The sequence below is a fragment of the Stenella coeruleoalba genome (assembly GCF_951394435.1).
Source record: "Stenella coeruleoalba genome assembly, chromosome: 7".
Lineage (NCBI taxonomy): Eukaryota > Metazoa > Chordata > Mammalia > Artiodactyla > Delphinidae > Stenella > Stenella coeruleoalba.
The window spans coordinates 86,540,773-86,557,366 of NC_137153.1; the positions used below are offsets into that span (position 1 = coordinate 86,540,773).

Consider the following 16,594-nt stretch of genomic DNA (forward strand, 5'->3'; position numbering starts at 1 on the left):
AAATTAAGAAAACACTCCCATTTACCACTGCAACAAAAGGAATAAAATACCTAGGAATAAACCTACCTAGGGAGACAAAAGACCTGTATGCAGAAAACTGTGAGACACTGATGAAAGAAATTAAAGATGATACAAACAGATGGAGAAATATACCATGTTCTTGGATTGGAAGAATCAATATTGTGAACGTGACTATACTACCCAAAGCAATCTACAGATTCAGTGCAATCCCTATCAAATTACCAATGGCATTTTTCACAGAACTAGAACAAAAAATCTTAAAATTTGTATGGAGACACAAAAGACCCCAAATAGCCAAAGCAGTACTGAGGGAAGAAAACGGATCTGGAGGAATCAGGCTCCCTGACTTCAGACTATACTACAAAGCTACAGTAATCAAGACAATATGGTACTGGCACAAAAACAGAAATATAGATCAATGGAACAGAATAGAAAGCCCAGAGATAAACCCACGCACCTGTGGTCAACTAATCTATGACAAAGGAGGCAAGGATATACAATGGAGAAAAGACAGTCTCTTCAATAAGTGGTGCTGGGAAAACTGGACAGCTACATGTGAAAGAATGAAATTAGAACACTCCCTAACACCATACACAAAAATAAACTCAAAATGGATTAGAGACCTAAATATAAGACTGGGCACTCTAAAACTCTTAGAGGAAAACATAGGAAGAACACTCTTTTACATAAATCACAGGAAGATCTTTTTTGATCCACCTCCTAGAGTAATGGAAATAAAAGCAAAAATAAACAAATGGGATCTAATGAAACTTAAAAGCTTTTGCACAAAGGAAACTACAAACAAGATGAAAAAACTCTCAGAATGGGAGAAAATATTTGCAAACAAATCAACGGACAAAGGATTAATCTCCAAAATATATAAACAGCTCATGCAGCTCAATATTTAAAAAAAACTCAATCCAAAAATGGGCTAAAAACCTAAATAGACATTTCTCCAAAGAAGACATAAAGATGGCAAGGAAGCACATGAAAAGCTGCTCAGGGGCTTCCCTGGTGGCGCAGTGGTTGAGAGTCCGCCTGCTGATGCAGGGGACACGGATTCATGCCCCAGTCTGGGAAGATTCCCCATGCCACAGAGCGGCTGGGCCCGTGAGCCCTGGCTGCTGAGCCTGCGCGTCCGGAGCCTGTGCTCCGCAACGGGAGAGGCCACAACAGTGAGAGGCCCACATACCGAAAAAAAAAAGAAAAAAAAGCTGCTCAACATCACTAATTATTAGAGAAATGCAAATCAAAACTATAATGAGGTATCACCTCACACCAGTTAGAATGGGCATCATCAGAAAATCTACAAACAACAAATGCTGGAGAGGGTGTGGAGAAAAGGGAACCCTCTTGCACTGTTGGTGGGAATGTAAGTTGATACAGCCACTATGGAGAACAGTATGGAGGTTCCTTAAAAAACTAAAAATAGGATTACCATATGACCCAGCAATCCCACTACTGGTCATATACCCAGAGAAAACCTTAATTCAAAAAGACACATGCACCCCAATGTTCATTGCAGCACTATATACAATAACAAGCTCATGGAAGCAACCTAAATGCCCATCGACAGACGAATGGATAAAGAAGATGTGGTACATATATACAATGGAATATTACTCAGCCATAAAAAGGAATGAAATTGGGTCATTTGTAGAGACATGGAGGGATCTAGAGACTGTCATACTGAGTGAAATAAGTCAGAAAGAGAAAAACAAATATCGTATATTAACACATGTATGTGGAACCTAGCAAAATGGTACAGAAGAACTGGTTTGCAGGGCAGAAATAGAGTCACAGATGTAGAGAACAAACGTATGGACACCAAGGGGGGAAAGTGGCGGGGGATGGGGGATAGTGTGATGAATTGGGAGATTGGGATTGACATACATACACTATTATGTATAAAATGGATAACTAGTAAGAACCTGCTGTATAAAGAAATAAAATTCAAAAATAAATTTTAAAAATAAATAAAAAAAAGAAAACTACAATGAGAGAAGGAAAAGAACTACACCTCACACTAGTCAGAATGGCTGTCATCAAAAAGTCTACAAATAAATGCTGAAGAGGGTGTGGAGAAAAGGGAGCCCACTGACACTGTTGGTGGGAATGTAAATTGGTACAGCCACTATGGAGAACAGTATGGAGGTTCCTTAAAAAACTACAAATAAAGTTACCATATGATCCATCAATCCCACTCTTGGGTATATTTCTGGAAAAGATGAAAACTAATTTAAAAAGATACATGCACCCCAATGTTCATAGCAGCACTGTTTACAATAACCAAGGCATGGGGCTTCCCTGGTGGCACAGTGGTTAAGAATCCGCCTGACAATGCAGGGGACACAGGTTCGAGCCCTTGTCCGGGAAGATCCCACGTGCTGCAGAGCAACTAAGCCCATGTGCCACAACTACTGAGCCTGTGCTCTAGAGCCCGCGAGCCACAACTGCTGAAGCCCTCGTGGCACAACTACTGAAGCCCCCACACCTAGAGCCCGTGCTCAACAACAAGAGAAGCCACCATATTGAGAAGTCCGTGTACCGCAACGAAGAGTAGCCCCTGCTCGCCGCAACTAGAGAAAGCCCATGCGCAGCAACGAAGACCAAATGCAGCCAAAAATAATTAAATAAGATTTATTTAAAAAAAAAATAGCCAAGGAATGGAAACAACCCAAGTGTTCATCAACAGATGAATGGATAAAGAAGATGTGACATACACACACACACACACACACTCACACACACCCACAATGGAATATATTACTCAGCCATAAAAAAGAATGAAATAATACCATTTGCTGTAACATGGATGGAGTGGAGATTATCATACTAAGTGAAGTAAGTCAGACAAAGACAAATACTAAATGATATCACTTATATGTGGAATCTGAAAAATAATACAAATGAACTTTTTACAAAACAGATAGACTCACAGACATAGAAAACAAACTTATGGTTACCAAGGGGGAAGGGGGGTGGGGTGAGGGATAAATTAGAATATGGATTAAGATGTACACTACCACATACAAAATAGGTAAACAACAAAGATTTACTGTATAGCACAGGGAGCTATATTGAATATCTTGTGACAACATATGGAAAAGAATAAAAAAACCCAACATATATATGTATAACCGAATTACTTTGCTGTGCATGTGAAACTAACACAATATTGTAAATCAACTATACTTCAATACAAAAAAAAAAGATGTATGTTTATAGAAGTCCAAGATGTAATAAGCAAAAAAAAAGCAAGTGTCAGAACTAAATGTGTATAGTAAGGTACATTTTTAGTTATATACCTATTCCACATTATATAGATGTGTAATGTTTGAATTTTACCAATGAAATTTATTACTTTTATAATAAAAACATCAATATAAATGAGATCCTGATACTTTTAAAAAATTAGGGCCTCCTAATGAACTTGCATGTTATGGGGTCTTCAAAATCTCAGCTTTGGAAAGCCTATAATCCACTTTGTTCATTTAGAGATGATCAGACTTTAAGAACTGACTAATTAAGCAAAACTGGCAAGAGACTTGTAAGACTCAGAAGCCAGATGCCAATGTTTTGATTTACACTGGGATATTGAACGACTTGTTTTTGTAAACTCAGAAGCAGTGCTATGTGCCTTGTTTGGCCAGAATCTAAAGCAGAACTCTAAGGCTTATGACATTTGTGTGGTTGTGTGATGAAAATCAGAGGGTGAAGCATTTGCCATAATAACCTTCATTCATTTTAAAGGCAGATCTGTCTTCACTGACATTTAGGCTATAGAGAGGTGCTGCTGAAGCAATGTTGACAGATAGCAGCTCAAAAAAAAAAAAAAAAAGGCAGAAAAATGTTTTAAGGGTAGAACAACCATCTCAAATGTCTGTGCTAATACATAGGAAATCCGGAAAAGAAAGCTACAGACAGATAACAGATATGCCTGAATAAGCTTCTTAAGAAGTCAAACTCCTAAGAAAACTACTTCAAAGAAGCCCTCTGAATCCTATAGACTTGTTGAAAGTGTTCTCTTGCTTTCTGATTTTTTTATAGAAAAGTAAGGGCAGAAGCAAACTGATATCTTGTCAGAGTTTTTAATTGTATTATTTAAATTACTACTTAGATTAATTCATTTGCACAGATTTGTAAAAGCTTTATATCCCAGAATATAATGAAATACAGTATTTGTGGTTATTGCTATTAAAATTAGTCATCTTTCTCGTTATGTCAAGAACATAATCCCTTTTAGGTAGCTGTTTCTAGCATGAAATAATTCCAGTTTGATCTACAATACCCTTTCCAGGAACATAAAATGCCTTGCATGTAAGGACCTCTTAGGTGTAAGAGGACCTTTCATTTATCTAGGAATAGTGCTGGAGATCCCATGATTGGGCACAGTGGTGAATCTGGGAATAAATACCTAGTCTACCTTTAGCTTTTCACTTATTTGCTATATTGCAAAGTAATGGAGAGAGAATTTGGTAGGCTTAGTATACTGGAGAAATTGACATGACTCAAGAGTAGTGACAGGTTCCAGTACACCACTGGGTCCTTCTGTCTGAGCAATGCATGACATAAAACCAGCTAATTAAGCCACTTATATTCTGAAAATGTAGGTTTATATTGCTGTGACAGAGCTGAAGATCATGCTTGCCAAAATGCCTGCAAGAGAATTCTGATGTCTAAGAAAACAGAAATGGAGATTGTTGATGGCCTCATCGAGGGTTGTAAGACCCAGCCTTTGCCTCAGGATCCACTTTGGCAGTGTTTTCTTGAAAGCTCACAATCTGTTCACCCTGGAGTCACTGTACACCCTCCTCCCTCTACAGGCCTTGATGGCGCTAAATTGCACTGTTGTTCTAAAGCAAACACTTCAACGTGTAGGTCAGTACCTCATTTTCCTTTATTAAAAACAGTAGAAAATAGCATTTTAATTAATGAATTTAAGTCTAGCAAATGTGTGTTATGTTCTTGCACTGTGTAGTCTTAAGAGTCTAGAAGATATAAAATCATTCTTTCATCCAGCAGGTATTTATTGAGCATGATGTATATATAGAACATTGTTTTTGTACATTGAGCTAAAAGCACTGTGTTTTGCGGTGTGGAGGTTTAGCATTGGCAGGGCAATAAATATTTAAAGATGATGCAATATGAATTCTACCCTCGAGGTTATCGTCAAGTAAGCTTACAATTTAGGAGATGTTTTGACCAGACATCTAAGGGATATTCTTTTTGTTAAATTGTGAAACTTTGAACTTAATCAACTTTTTGCATGTGTTGGTGAATAACCTGGGCTGGCACTTATATCCAAAGTTAGACAGCAGTGTATTGGCATTCATTTGGATGATACACTTAGGGATAAAAAATTGGCAATACTATTTGTGTAGGTTGGAGGAAACACAATCTAGAGATAAGAATAAATGGAGATAAGGTAAAGGTTTAACACAGGCGAAACAGAAGTTTGCTTTATTAGAGATATTTTGGGTGAAAAGGTACCACATGTTACTAGAATATCCTGAAATGAATACGACATATGAGGAGTGAAACGATCTTTCCTCTGGTTTCTAAATTGGATGGACTTTAGCAAAAACTTGTGCCTAGAATAGCTCATCAGACTTTATCAAAGATATGAAAAAATCTGGAAAACATCCAAAGAAAATTAACAGAAGGGCTAAAAGAGAAGTTAAGTTGGCCCTATAATTCAGGAAATTGTATTGCTGATAGGAATTAATAAATGTACATATGGGAGGGATGCTGAGTACTTCTTTGAATGTCTACAAAAGAGTTTATGCCCTGTAGTCACTGGAGATAGGACTGGCTGTGTCATCCCAGAAGAATTTCAGTAAGAAACGTGGCACCTCGTACCTTGATGTAAGGTTTTATGGTTTACTGAATGCTTTCACTTTCATCTCGTTTCATCCTCATGAAACCTTACAAGATGACTGGTATCATCTTATGACTGATGTCAATTTGTATAATTCTTGTATATATATAGAAAACTAACTCTGAGATGTTAAACAATCTGTCCAAGGTCATTCAGAAAGTTAGGACTAAAGAAAGGACTGATTTCCAGATCAAGGTACCTAATGGATTTTTTTTTTTTTTTTTTTTTTTTTTAATGGCTGCGTTGGGTCTTAGTTGCTGTGAGCAGGCTTTCTCTAGTTGTGGCAAGCAGGGCTACTCTTTGTTGCGGTGCACGGGTTTCTCATTGCTGTGGCTTCTCTTGTTGCGGAGCACAGGCTCTAGGCACAGAGGCTCAGTAGTTGTGGCACGTGGGCTCAGTAGTTGTGGCTCACGGGCTCTAGAGCACAGGCTCAGTAGTTGTGGTACACAGACTTAGTTGCACCGCGGCATGTGGGATCTTCCTGGACCAGGGCTCAAACCTGTGTCCCCTGCATTGGCAGGCAGACTCTCAACCACTGCACCTCCAGCGAAGTCCCTACCTAATAGATCTTGATATCAGCTTTCTCATCCCCATCATGTGTAAGCTCAATTGAGAGCAGGGACTTTGTCTCTTTTATTCACCACTGCATTTCCAGTGCCTTCAACAGGGCCTCACACAAAACAGGCACTCAATAAATGCTGGTAGAGTGAATGAGCAAACTTATAAAAGTAAAGATACCCTCCTCACAGGGGTAATTATGAGAGTCAAAATGTGACAGGGGTGGAGAATTTCTACTTGTGATTTTGCATATTCCGGTAGTATTAAAATTTTATATTATGTGTTACTTTTTTTGACACTTGTATTACATTTATAAATGTTAAAAATTAAACTAATGAATATAATGTGTGAAAGCACTTTGGAAATGATACTGATGTTATTTTAGCTTTATATATGCACTGAAGTTGCTTTATAATCATCGAGTACTGAAATAAAAATGCATACATATTACAATAGTGTATATATATATATATATATATATATATATATATATAGTATATATTACTATATACAATAGTTTATAGCAGCTTTGGAATTCATAAAGCCTTTACATGTAGGCTATCTTGGTATATCTTAAGGAATATAAGTGGCTTGGGGATACTTTTTCAGGGAGAATCCAGTGAACCCTAAGTCTATAATGCTTTTTAAAAGGAGTCTGGGGCTTCCCTGGTGGCGCAGTGGTTGGGAGTCTGCCTGCCAGTGCAGGGGACGTAGGTTCGTGCCCTGGTCCGGGAAGATCCCACGTGCCGCGGAGTGGCTGGGCCCCTGAGCCATGTCCGCTGAGCCTGCGTCCGGAGCCTGTGCTCCGCAACGGGAGAGGCCACAACAGTGAGAGGCCCACGTACCGCAAAACAAAAAAAAAAAAAGGAGTCTGAGGATCATGTCACAGTTTTGCCTCCTGTGATTGAAGTATAAATATAGTGGACTATATCTTTGTGGAGGCAACACCATATGCTTTACCTTACTTCAAGTAAAGGTAAAAGAGAGATCAGAAATATAAAGGGGAATAATTGTGCCAAGAATAAGGATGTACAATACTATAATTAAACATTAAATTTAGCACTGAGCTTTCTAGAAACCATAGCAAAAAGGAAAGAGATGGATAATAAAGCTAACTTTTTCATATAAAAGATGACTTTTTCAGGCTCTAAATTCTAGAAGATAGATCTTAGTCTTTTGGTTTTTGTACTTTTTTTTTCGTTTATGTTCTAAAGTACAGTTCATAGAGTTCACGTTTTATGCAAATCAAATATTTATTCATTTGGCTCATCTGTACGTTTCTTCATTTGTTCTTTTGTTTCAGGGAACTGTGCACTAAACTTTATAGCATGAGCTGGGGCAATACACAGAGTTGGCAAGAGTTTGATCGCTTTTGTGAATATAATCCAGTGGAAGTGTCCATGTTGACCTGTTTAGCAGATGTTCGGGAACCTTGCCAGTTGGGCTGTAGAAATCTTACTTACTGTACTAATTTTAACAACAGGTAGGAGCAAATTACTATACGTGGAATAGAAGTATTTTATCATTAATTGCCTTGTTTTTAAATAAGTGAAAAGATCATTTTACTCTGATTTTGTTCCTGCTAAGTTAAAAGGAAGTAGTATACCTTTATCATTTCATCTTTAAATGCTATATTCTATCTTGTAAATCACCCCTGGGAAAGGAAGCACTGTAACAAAGTCCCTTCTAATCTCGAGATACTTCAAACCTCTAGAACTCAAAGAGTCTCCTCTGCCTTCAGTCTACCATTCTTCCCCTCTCCCTTCTGCTGCACCACCAGTGGAAATAATTCACTGCAGAATAAAACACTGTGAGCAATTTGCTCATCCAAATGCCCTCTTACGGACAATTTGTGTTTTTTTTGTTTTTTTGTTTTTGTTTTTGTGGTACGCGGGCCTCTCACTGTTGCGGCCTCTCCTGCTGCGGAGCACAGGCTCAGGACGTGCAGGCTCAGCGGCCATGGCTCATGGGCCCAGCCGCTCCGCGGCATGTGGGATCTTCCCGGACCGGGGCACGAACCCTGTGTCCCCTGCAACTGCAGGCAGACTCTCAACCACTGCGCCACCAGGGAAGCCCGGACAATTTGTTTTGAAAGACCTTCAGATTGGTTGAAGTTCCCACTCAGTGAGTCCCCTATTTCATACAAAAACTTTCTTTACAGAAGCAATTTGAATAGGTGTTTCCCTGAGATATCAGTTATGGTATGAAAAATAAGGGCCAAGAACTGAATTAATGGCTGAAGAAGCAATGAAGAAAACAGAAAAAGGGCATCCAGAAGCATAGAGAATGCCATATCAGAGAAGCCAGAGAGGGAGAGTTTCTAAAGAAAAGGGGACTGGCTGGTTTTATGAGCTGCAGCCCAGAGATCAAGAACACAAAAAGGAAGAGAATCATTCAGTTGAGGCAGAAGGAAGTTCAGAGGATACTCACCTCAAGCTAACACACATCCGATCCTCTTAAATGTATTCAGATTATTATTTTGAGTAAGAAAATTGAGGTATCTTTACAACTAGTGTTAGCCAATAAGCACCTGGCTTAGAGGTTGAGCAAATTTGAAGTCTATGAAATGTTTCAAGTTAAATTTGCACATAGTTCTAGCTTCTGGTAATGGTGGAGCAGTTTGTGTCAGACTGCCACTCCTGTCAGTACCAATTATGAGCTCTGCACAAAATATAAAAACATAATTGTTTTGAAGCCATTTGAGAGTGACCAAAAGCAGGAGGAAGTACATCTCATGAAAGATAGAAGCCACACTGAGTGGGGGCCACATTTATCCAGTTTTTTCTTCATGGGCACTCTCAGTCCCCTGGCATGGCATATAGAATTCAAGCAAAAAGCAGCAGTCTTGGGCTGAGGAGTTAAGAGATCACAGTTTGGGGCTGCCAGAGTGGCTGGATATGAAATTGGAAAATCCCAGAAAGGAGGGAACCACAAAAGGAGATGCCCCAACAATCTGCACAAGCTCCCCTTAAATCCTTTTTAACAAAGTCACAGGGTACAACTTTAACATACAAAAGCCAATTGTATTTCTGTATATTAGCAACAAACAATTAGAAAATGAAATTTATAAAAAAAAATTTATACAATTGCATCAAAAATATGAAATACTTAGAGATTAACAAAAGATGTGCAAGAACTCTACACTAGGAACCAGAAAACTTTGAAGAGAGAAGTTAAATGGAGAGAAGTACCATGTTCATGGATTAGAAGACTCAATATTGTTAAGATGTTAATTCTCCTGAAACCAATCTCTAGATTCCGTGCAATCTCAATCAAAATCCCAACCAGCTTTTTAAAATAGAAAGTGCCAGACTAATTCTAAAATTCATATGAAAAGACAAATAACCTAGAAGAGCTAAAACAATTTTTTTAAGGAATAAATTTGGAGAACTTACAGTACATGATTTCAAGACTTATTATAAAGCAATAGAAATTAAGTCAATGTAGCAATTCCCTGGTGGTCCAGTGGTTAGGACTCTGTGCTTTCACTGCCGAGGGCCCAGGTTCAGTCCCTGGTCAAGGAACCTAATATCCCACAAGACGTGTGGTGCAGCCAAAAAAGAATAATAATAAATTATATAATAATAAATAAATAAAATTTTTTTAATTTTAAAAAGAAATTAAATCAATGTAATATTGGCATAAGTTTAGACAAATAGATCAATGACAAAATAGGCAAGAACAGACCCACACATATAAATTGATTTTCAACAAAGGCAGCAAGGCAATTCAGTGCAAAAAGAAACATCTTATCAACAAATGATGCTGGAACAACTGAATATCTGTATGAAAAAAATAAAACCTTAACCTCCATCTCACACCATCCACAAAAATTAATTCAAGATGAGTCGTAGAACTAAACATAAAAGCTAAAAATAAAAGCTTCTAGAAAAAAAAATAGGAGACTATGTTGATAGCCTTGATATAGCCAGAGATTTTGTAGGCAGGACACAAAATACACTAATTATAAAAGAAAAAAATTAATGAACTAGAGTTCAACAGTAAACATTTTTGTTCACCAAAAGACACCATTTAAAATTTGAAAAGATAAGCCACAGTCTGAGAAAAAATATTCAATATATTACACATGTACACACACACAATCACACACACGTGCATTTGACAGAGGTCCTGTATCCAGAATATATAAATAACTCCCACAGCCTCATAATAAAAAGTCAAACAACCCAATTAAAAAATGGGCAAAAAATTTTCAAGGACACTTCATCAAAGAAGACATCAAAAGAGCCACTTAGTATATGAAAAAGTGTATTACCATTAGTTATGCAAAATGCAAATAAAAACCCCAATGAGATGCCTCCTCATACCAAATAGTTAAAATTAGAAGACTGACAAGCATGTAAACCAACTAGAAGTTTCATACATTGCTGGTGGGAGTGTAAAATGGTATGACCACTCTGGAAAACAGTTTGGCAGTTTCTTAATAAGTTATGACCCAAAAATGCCATTCATAGCCAGGGGAAAGAGACATGAAAACTAGCAACAACCTTAATGTCTATAAAACAGTGAATGAATAAACCAGCATTTCTCAAAGTGTGGTCTGCAGTCCCCAAAACCCCTTGAGATCAAAACTATTTTTATAATAATACTAAGATGTTATTTGTCTATTTCACTCACATTCTCAAAAGAGTGAAGAGTGAAGTTTTCCAGCTGCTTTAAGACATGATACAGCAACAGATTGAATGTAGGAGCAGATATGAAAATGCAGCTGTCTTCTATAAAGCCAGACATTAAATAGATTTTCAAAACTATAAAACAGATCTACCCTTCTCACTAATTTTTGCTTTAGCATGTAATGGGTTTATTATCATTTTAAATGAATAAGTACTTTAAAATCTCTCAGTTTTGATTTACAGTGTGATGGGTAGGGGTGGATATAACCCACATAAACAAAAACTTTTTGAGAACTTAATAATTTCAAGAATGTAAATGAGTCATGAGATCAAAAAGTTTGGGAACCACTGAGATAAACAAATTGTGGTACATTTATTAATGGAATACTACTGAACAATAAAAAGAACAATTTATATGTATAACAACATAAGTAAATCTCAAGAAGATTATTTAGCTAAAGACACTAGACCCAAAAGAATACATATAGTATGATTCCATTTATATGAAGTTCTACAACGGGCAGAATTAATCGATGGTGATCTAAGCACAGATGGTGGTGGCCTCTGGGGTGCAGTCAGCAGGGAGGGCATTGACTGGACAGGGACACAAAGGAACTTTGTGACATGATGGAAATGCTTCTTTATTGATTTGGATATGCCTGTGTAAAGGTACATGTTTGTTAAATCACATCAACTAACCATAAAATCTGTAAATTTTATTTTTATAAATAATACCTCAATTTTTAAAACTTGGACTTTAATATTTATTTTGTGAAATGAAAGAAATGGTATAGTTGGAGATGATAGTCCTGTCCACAGTGTTTTAAAGTTTTTAACTGCCTCACAAAAATCCGTATTATAAAGAAAAATTGCAATCAGAGTCTTAATGCTAGTGTCTATGTCTACATTGAATTTTCATATATTCAAAGCTGACAATCTTTGATAGGTTGTATGTACTTTCTTCCTTAAAAAAAAAATCAGATTTTCCTGATGCATTAGCATGTCAAGATTTTACACATTGTTTCTCTGTAGAAAGTAATTGCCTCTTGATTCCTTCTGGACTTTTTTCTCTTCAGACCAACAGAACTTTTCAGGAGTTGCAATGCTCAGTCAGATCAAGGAGCCATGAATGACATGAAGCTGTGGGAGAAAGGAAGCATAAAGATGCCATTTATCAACATACCTGTTCTTGACATTAAAAAGTGCCAGCCAGAAATGTGGAAAGCAATAGCTTGTTCACTGCAGATTAAACCTTGTCATAGTAAATCCCGGGGAAGTATTATTTGCAAGTAAGTTTCTTTCATCATAATGACTCTCTGGTTTTGGTTCAGACCTTTCATGATCTCTACTCACAGCCTATCTTTAGTTTTCTTTCCCACCACTTCCTTTTGCCCATCACCCCCACATGTTAAATGCTTTTCCTCCTCTGCTGAAAATACTCTTCCATCTCCACTCGCCCACTGCCTGTCCTTCTTAGCCTCTCTCAAATACCAGTCATTCCTATGGAATCTTCCCAGATTTCTCCAGCTGATAGTAATTTATCCTTACTACAAATTTCTGTAGACCTTTATTTGTACTTCTCTTATGGAACTTAGTTCAAGAAACATTGCATATCTTCAATGCACAATTCTATTTGTATATTTTAATTTGTGTACTTGTTTTATATTCTGTTAGACCTTGCTCTCCTTGAGGAGTTCATTCTTCTTTGTACCTCTCTTTTCTTATCTCCTCTCTCCTCTTTTTCTCCTCTTCAGGGATTAGCATAATCCTAATATGCAATAGGTATTCCAAAAATGTTTGATGAGTGAAAGACTTAGTAAATATAGTCATTAGGGCCTGTTCCTAAAACATTTTGTGAATGGTTTGCTTAAGATCTAGGATAAAGTACAAGGACCTACTGTATAGCACAAGGAACTATACTCAGTATTTTGTAATAACCTATAAGGGAGAAGTATCTGAAAAAGAATGTATATATATATAAAGAAAAAGAATATATATATATATATAACTGAATCACTTTGCTATACCTGAAACTAACACAACATTATAAATAAAACTATACTCCAATAAAAAATAAAATTTTAAAAAAGTAAATAGGAAGACAAAAAAAAAAAAGGATCTAAGATAAAGATGAAAGCTGCTATGGTGGGTGAAACCAAAAGCATTAACTACATAGTAATCTGTGTCAGCTGCTCTTCGAGCATCTTTTTTTCCAAAACCAAGGTAATATCCAGCCCTTAAGGTGTTGGTATGTGGCTCAGTGCTGCTGGGCACTTGATGACTGACTGCAGATTATTTCATCCTTGAATAGGGTCCGGATCTGTTCTCTGACATGACTTGAGGGTGGTCTGAGTAGGGGAGAGATGAGGGGTAACTACTGGGTGACAAGCAAGAGGCAACAAGTGGGAAATTTATAGACTCGTAGCACAGAAATTTTATAGATGTCAAATCCCTATTGAAGACAGAAAATTTTAAAGTAGTGGATTTTCCAGTTGTTATAGGCCAAACACCTTAATGTTGATAACAAAGCAGATTTTTAAAAAGAGAATGGCAGGAAGGGAGTGATAGAAGAAGAAAGGAAGAAGCAAGCATGCATAAGGTCCTGAGACAATGTATGATTTTGCAAAGAGCAAATCAGATTAGCCTAGGTTCATTTCCTTTCAAAGACAGTGAAAAGCCACACTGATGGTAGTAACAGTAAGTATGAGTGTAACATTTGAGCAAGGCCTTTGATCTCAGGTCGGAGAAAGTTAGGCATGCTTTGATATGGTAATACATTACTTACTCCTCAACTTAATAAGGTCTGCTATCACTCCTATTCTCTTTTGTCATAGTTACACCTATAAAGTGTGAAACATTGTTGAGTTATGAAAACTGAAACAGAATTGATATTGGCTAGACAACGTGAGGCAGTTCCTCAAACCCTAAATTTGTGTGTGTTTTCCTTTTCAAGATCAGATTGTGTGGAGATTCTGAAGAAATGTGGGGACCAGAACAAATTCCCTGAAGACCACACAGCTGAAAGTATTTGTGAGCTTCTGTCACCTACAGATGACCTGGAGAACTGTATACCTTTGGATACATATCTCAGTAAGTACTTTGGTTTTTTTAATTTCAAAGGCTTCTCCCTTCTGTCTCTGCCCTTGTTGTTTGCTTTGGATGAGTATCATTCTGTTAAGAACATGTGGTTTAATGATACTACCTCAACTGCAGACTCTTATTTGCTTGGCCTCTTTGGCTCAGGAAAGAATTGTCATCTTTCTCTCTTTTCTTTTTTTAATTTTTATTGGAGTCTAGGTGATTTACAACATTGTGTTAGTTTCAGGTGTACAGCAAAGTGAATCAGTTATACATATACATATATACACTCTTTTTTAGATTCTTTTCCCGTATAGGACATTACAGAGTATTGAGTAGAGTTCCCTGTGCTATACAATAGATCCTTATTAGTTATCTGTTTTATATATAGTAGTGTGTATATGTCAATCCCCCCCATCTTAAAATATGTACAGAGAAGCAATTATTATATCAGTCTGAGGAGGTAGTGAACTGTTATCAATCAGGAATTCTAAGTGGTGAATCAGGGGCCAGCATACTCAGATAACCAGCCTTTTATCATTGCCGTCTCCTTGCCATGATTTGACCAAGAAGTGGAATTTCCCCTAGGGATTCTTCAGCTTTCTGTCGTCGGAATATCAGTGGACCTGAGCCAGGTGTTGGCTTGGACTTATCCACCAAATAGGGGGTAAGGAATGATGGTCTGGGTTAGTTCATGAAAAATGGGATTTTTCTGTGCCAAATACTCCTGCCAAGAGCTAGAAGAATAAGTTGGTATCTTCTTGAGGGATTCTGGAGCTAAGCTTCCTGGCAGGAGGTGACTATGTGTGGTGGAAACCAGGGATTAACAAGTAGAACTCATACACACCATGTAGTTAGGGTAAGGGAAGTGTTTAGGCTGCCACCAGGGGGCATTAGTGCCATGGGCTAGCTGGAAAGGCAGTGAGTTCAGCTCCTGCTAGCTTTGTTTTCCTGTGTTAGAGAGGATTAAGTTCAACTGCAAATGACAGAACAGATAGAAGCAAAAGAAAGCCCAGAAGTAAATAGTCCAGGGCTGTTATAGTGGCTCCATCATCAGGAACCTAGCCTCCTTTTTCTTTCTCCACCATCCTTAGTGCTTGGCTTCCATCATCAAGGTTACTTCATGTATTTATCGTCACAACATGACTACTGTAATTCCAGCCACCATATCCTAGTGTAAGGGAAAACCACGCCTAATTGTAAGGGAAACTGGGAGAGATGTTTTTATCTGTGGGCCCATTGCCATCCTGCTATATATAGCAGAAAATGTCTGCTATATTTTCTCAAGACAAACAAACTGTGTCCCTTAGCCTTAGTGACCAGTATAGAAAAAAAGATAGCATTAGACTAGAATCATAGGCAGATCACTTCTTTGAGTCTCAGCTTCCCTATTTATAAAATGATTGGGCTGGATGAGATAAACTCCAAGAGCCCTCTACCTCTGTTAGCCTTAGAGGGTGAGTCTGGCCTAAAATCAAGTAGGCAAAATGAATGTATTCACAATCCTGGATGCTATTAGAGCAGTCAAATATATGTGTAGAAGGAAACTTTTTCAGTGGGAGGAAACTTAAAGAAATGCTTTTGTTTAAATTTCAATACTCTTTTTAAATATCACACATATAGTTGGCCCTGCATATCCACAGGTTCCGCATTTGCAGATTGAAAATATTCGGAAAAGAAAAATTCCAGAAGGTTCCAAAAGGCAAAACTTGAATTTGCTGTATACCTGGCAACTATTTACATAGCATTTACATTTTATTTACAACTATTTACATAGTATTAGGTATTATAAATAATCTAGAGATAGACTTCCCTGGTGGTACAGTGGTTAAGAATCCGCCTGCCAATGCAAGGATCACAGTTTCGAGCCCTGGTCCAGGAAGATGCCACATGCCATGGAGCAACTAAGCCTGTGCGCCACAACTACTGAGCCTGCACTCTAGAGCCCGCGAGCCACAACTACTGAAGCCCATGTGCCTAGAGCCCGTGCTCCACAGCAAGAGAAGCCACCCCGGGCTTCCCTGGTGGCGCAGTGGTTGAGAGTCCGCCTGCCGATGCAAGGGACACGGGTTCGTGCCCCGGTCCGGGAAGATCCCACATGCCGCGGAGCAGCTAGGCCCGTGAGCCACGGCCGCTGAGCCTGCGCATCCGGAGCCTGTGCTCTGCAACGGGAGAGTCCACAACAGTGAGAGGCCCGCGTATCGCAAAAAAAAAAAAAAAAAAAAGAGAAGCCACCGCAATGAGAAGCCCGCGCACCACAACGAAGAGTAGCCCCGCTCGCCGCAACTAGAGAAAGCCCGCGCACAGCAATGAAGACCCAACACAGCCAAAAATAAATAAATAAATTAATTTAATTAAAATAAATAAATAATCTAGAGATGATTTAAACTATACAGGAGAGAGTACTTAGGTTATATGCAAA

At 38.0% G+C, this 16,594-nt stretch overlaps 1 protein-coding gene across 2 annotated transcripts in view; it reads left to right on the forward strand.

Moving 5' to 3' along the window:
- Positions 1 to 16,594, forward strand: part of RECK (reversion inducing cysteine rich protein with kazal motifs) — a 73,293-nt gene that overhangs the window by 37,920 nt on the left and 18,779 nt on the right. For both annotated transcript variants that reach the window (XM_079927405.1, XM_079927406.1), the window contains 4 exons: positions 4,635 to 4,902; positions 7,764 to 7,943; positions 12,171 to 12,383; positions 14,048 to 14,184. In XM_079927405.1, coding sequence (XP_079783531.1) covers positions 4,635 to 4,902; positions 7,764 to 7,943; positions 12,171 to 12,383; positions 14,048 to 14,184 — 798 coding nt within the window. The remainder of the gene's footprint in view (positions 1 to 4,634; positions 4,903 to 7,763; positions 7,944 to 12,170; positions 12,384 to 14,047; positions 14,185 to 16,594) is intronic.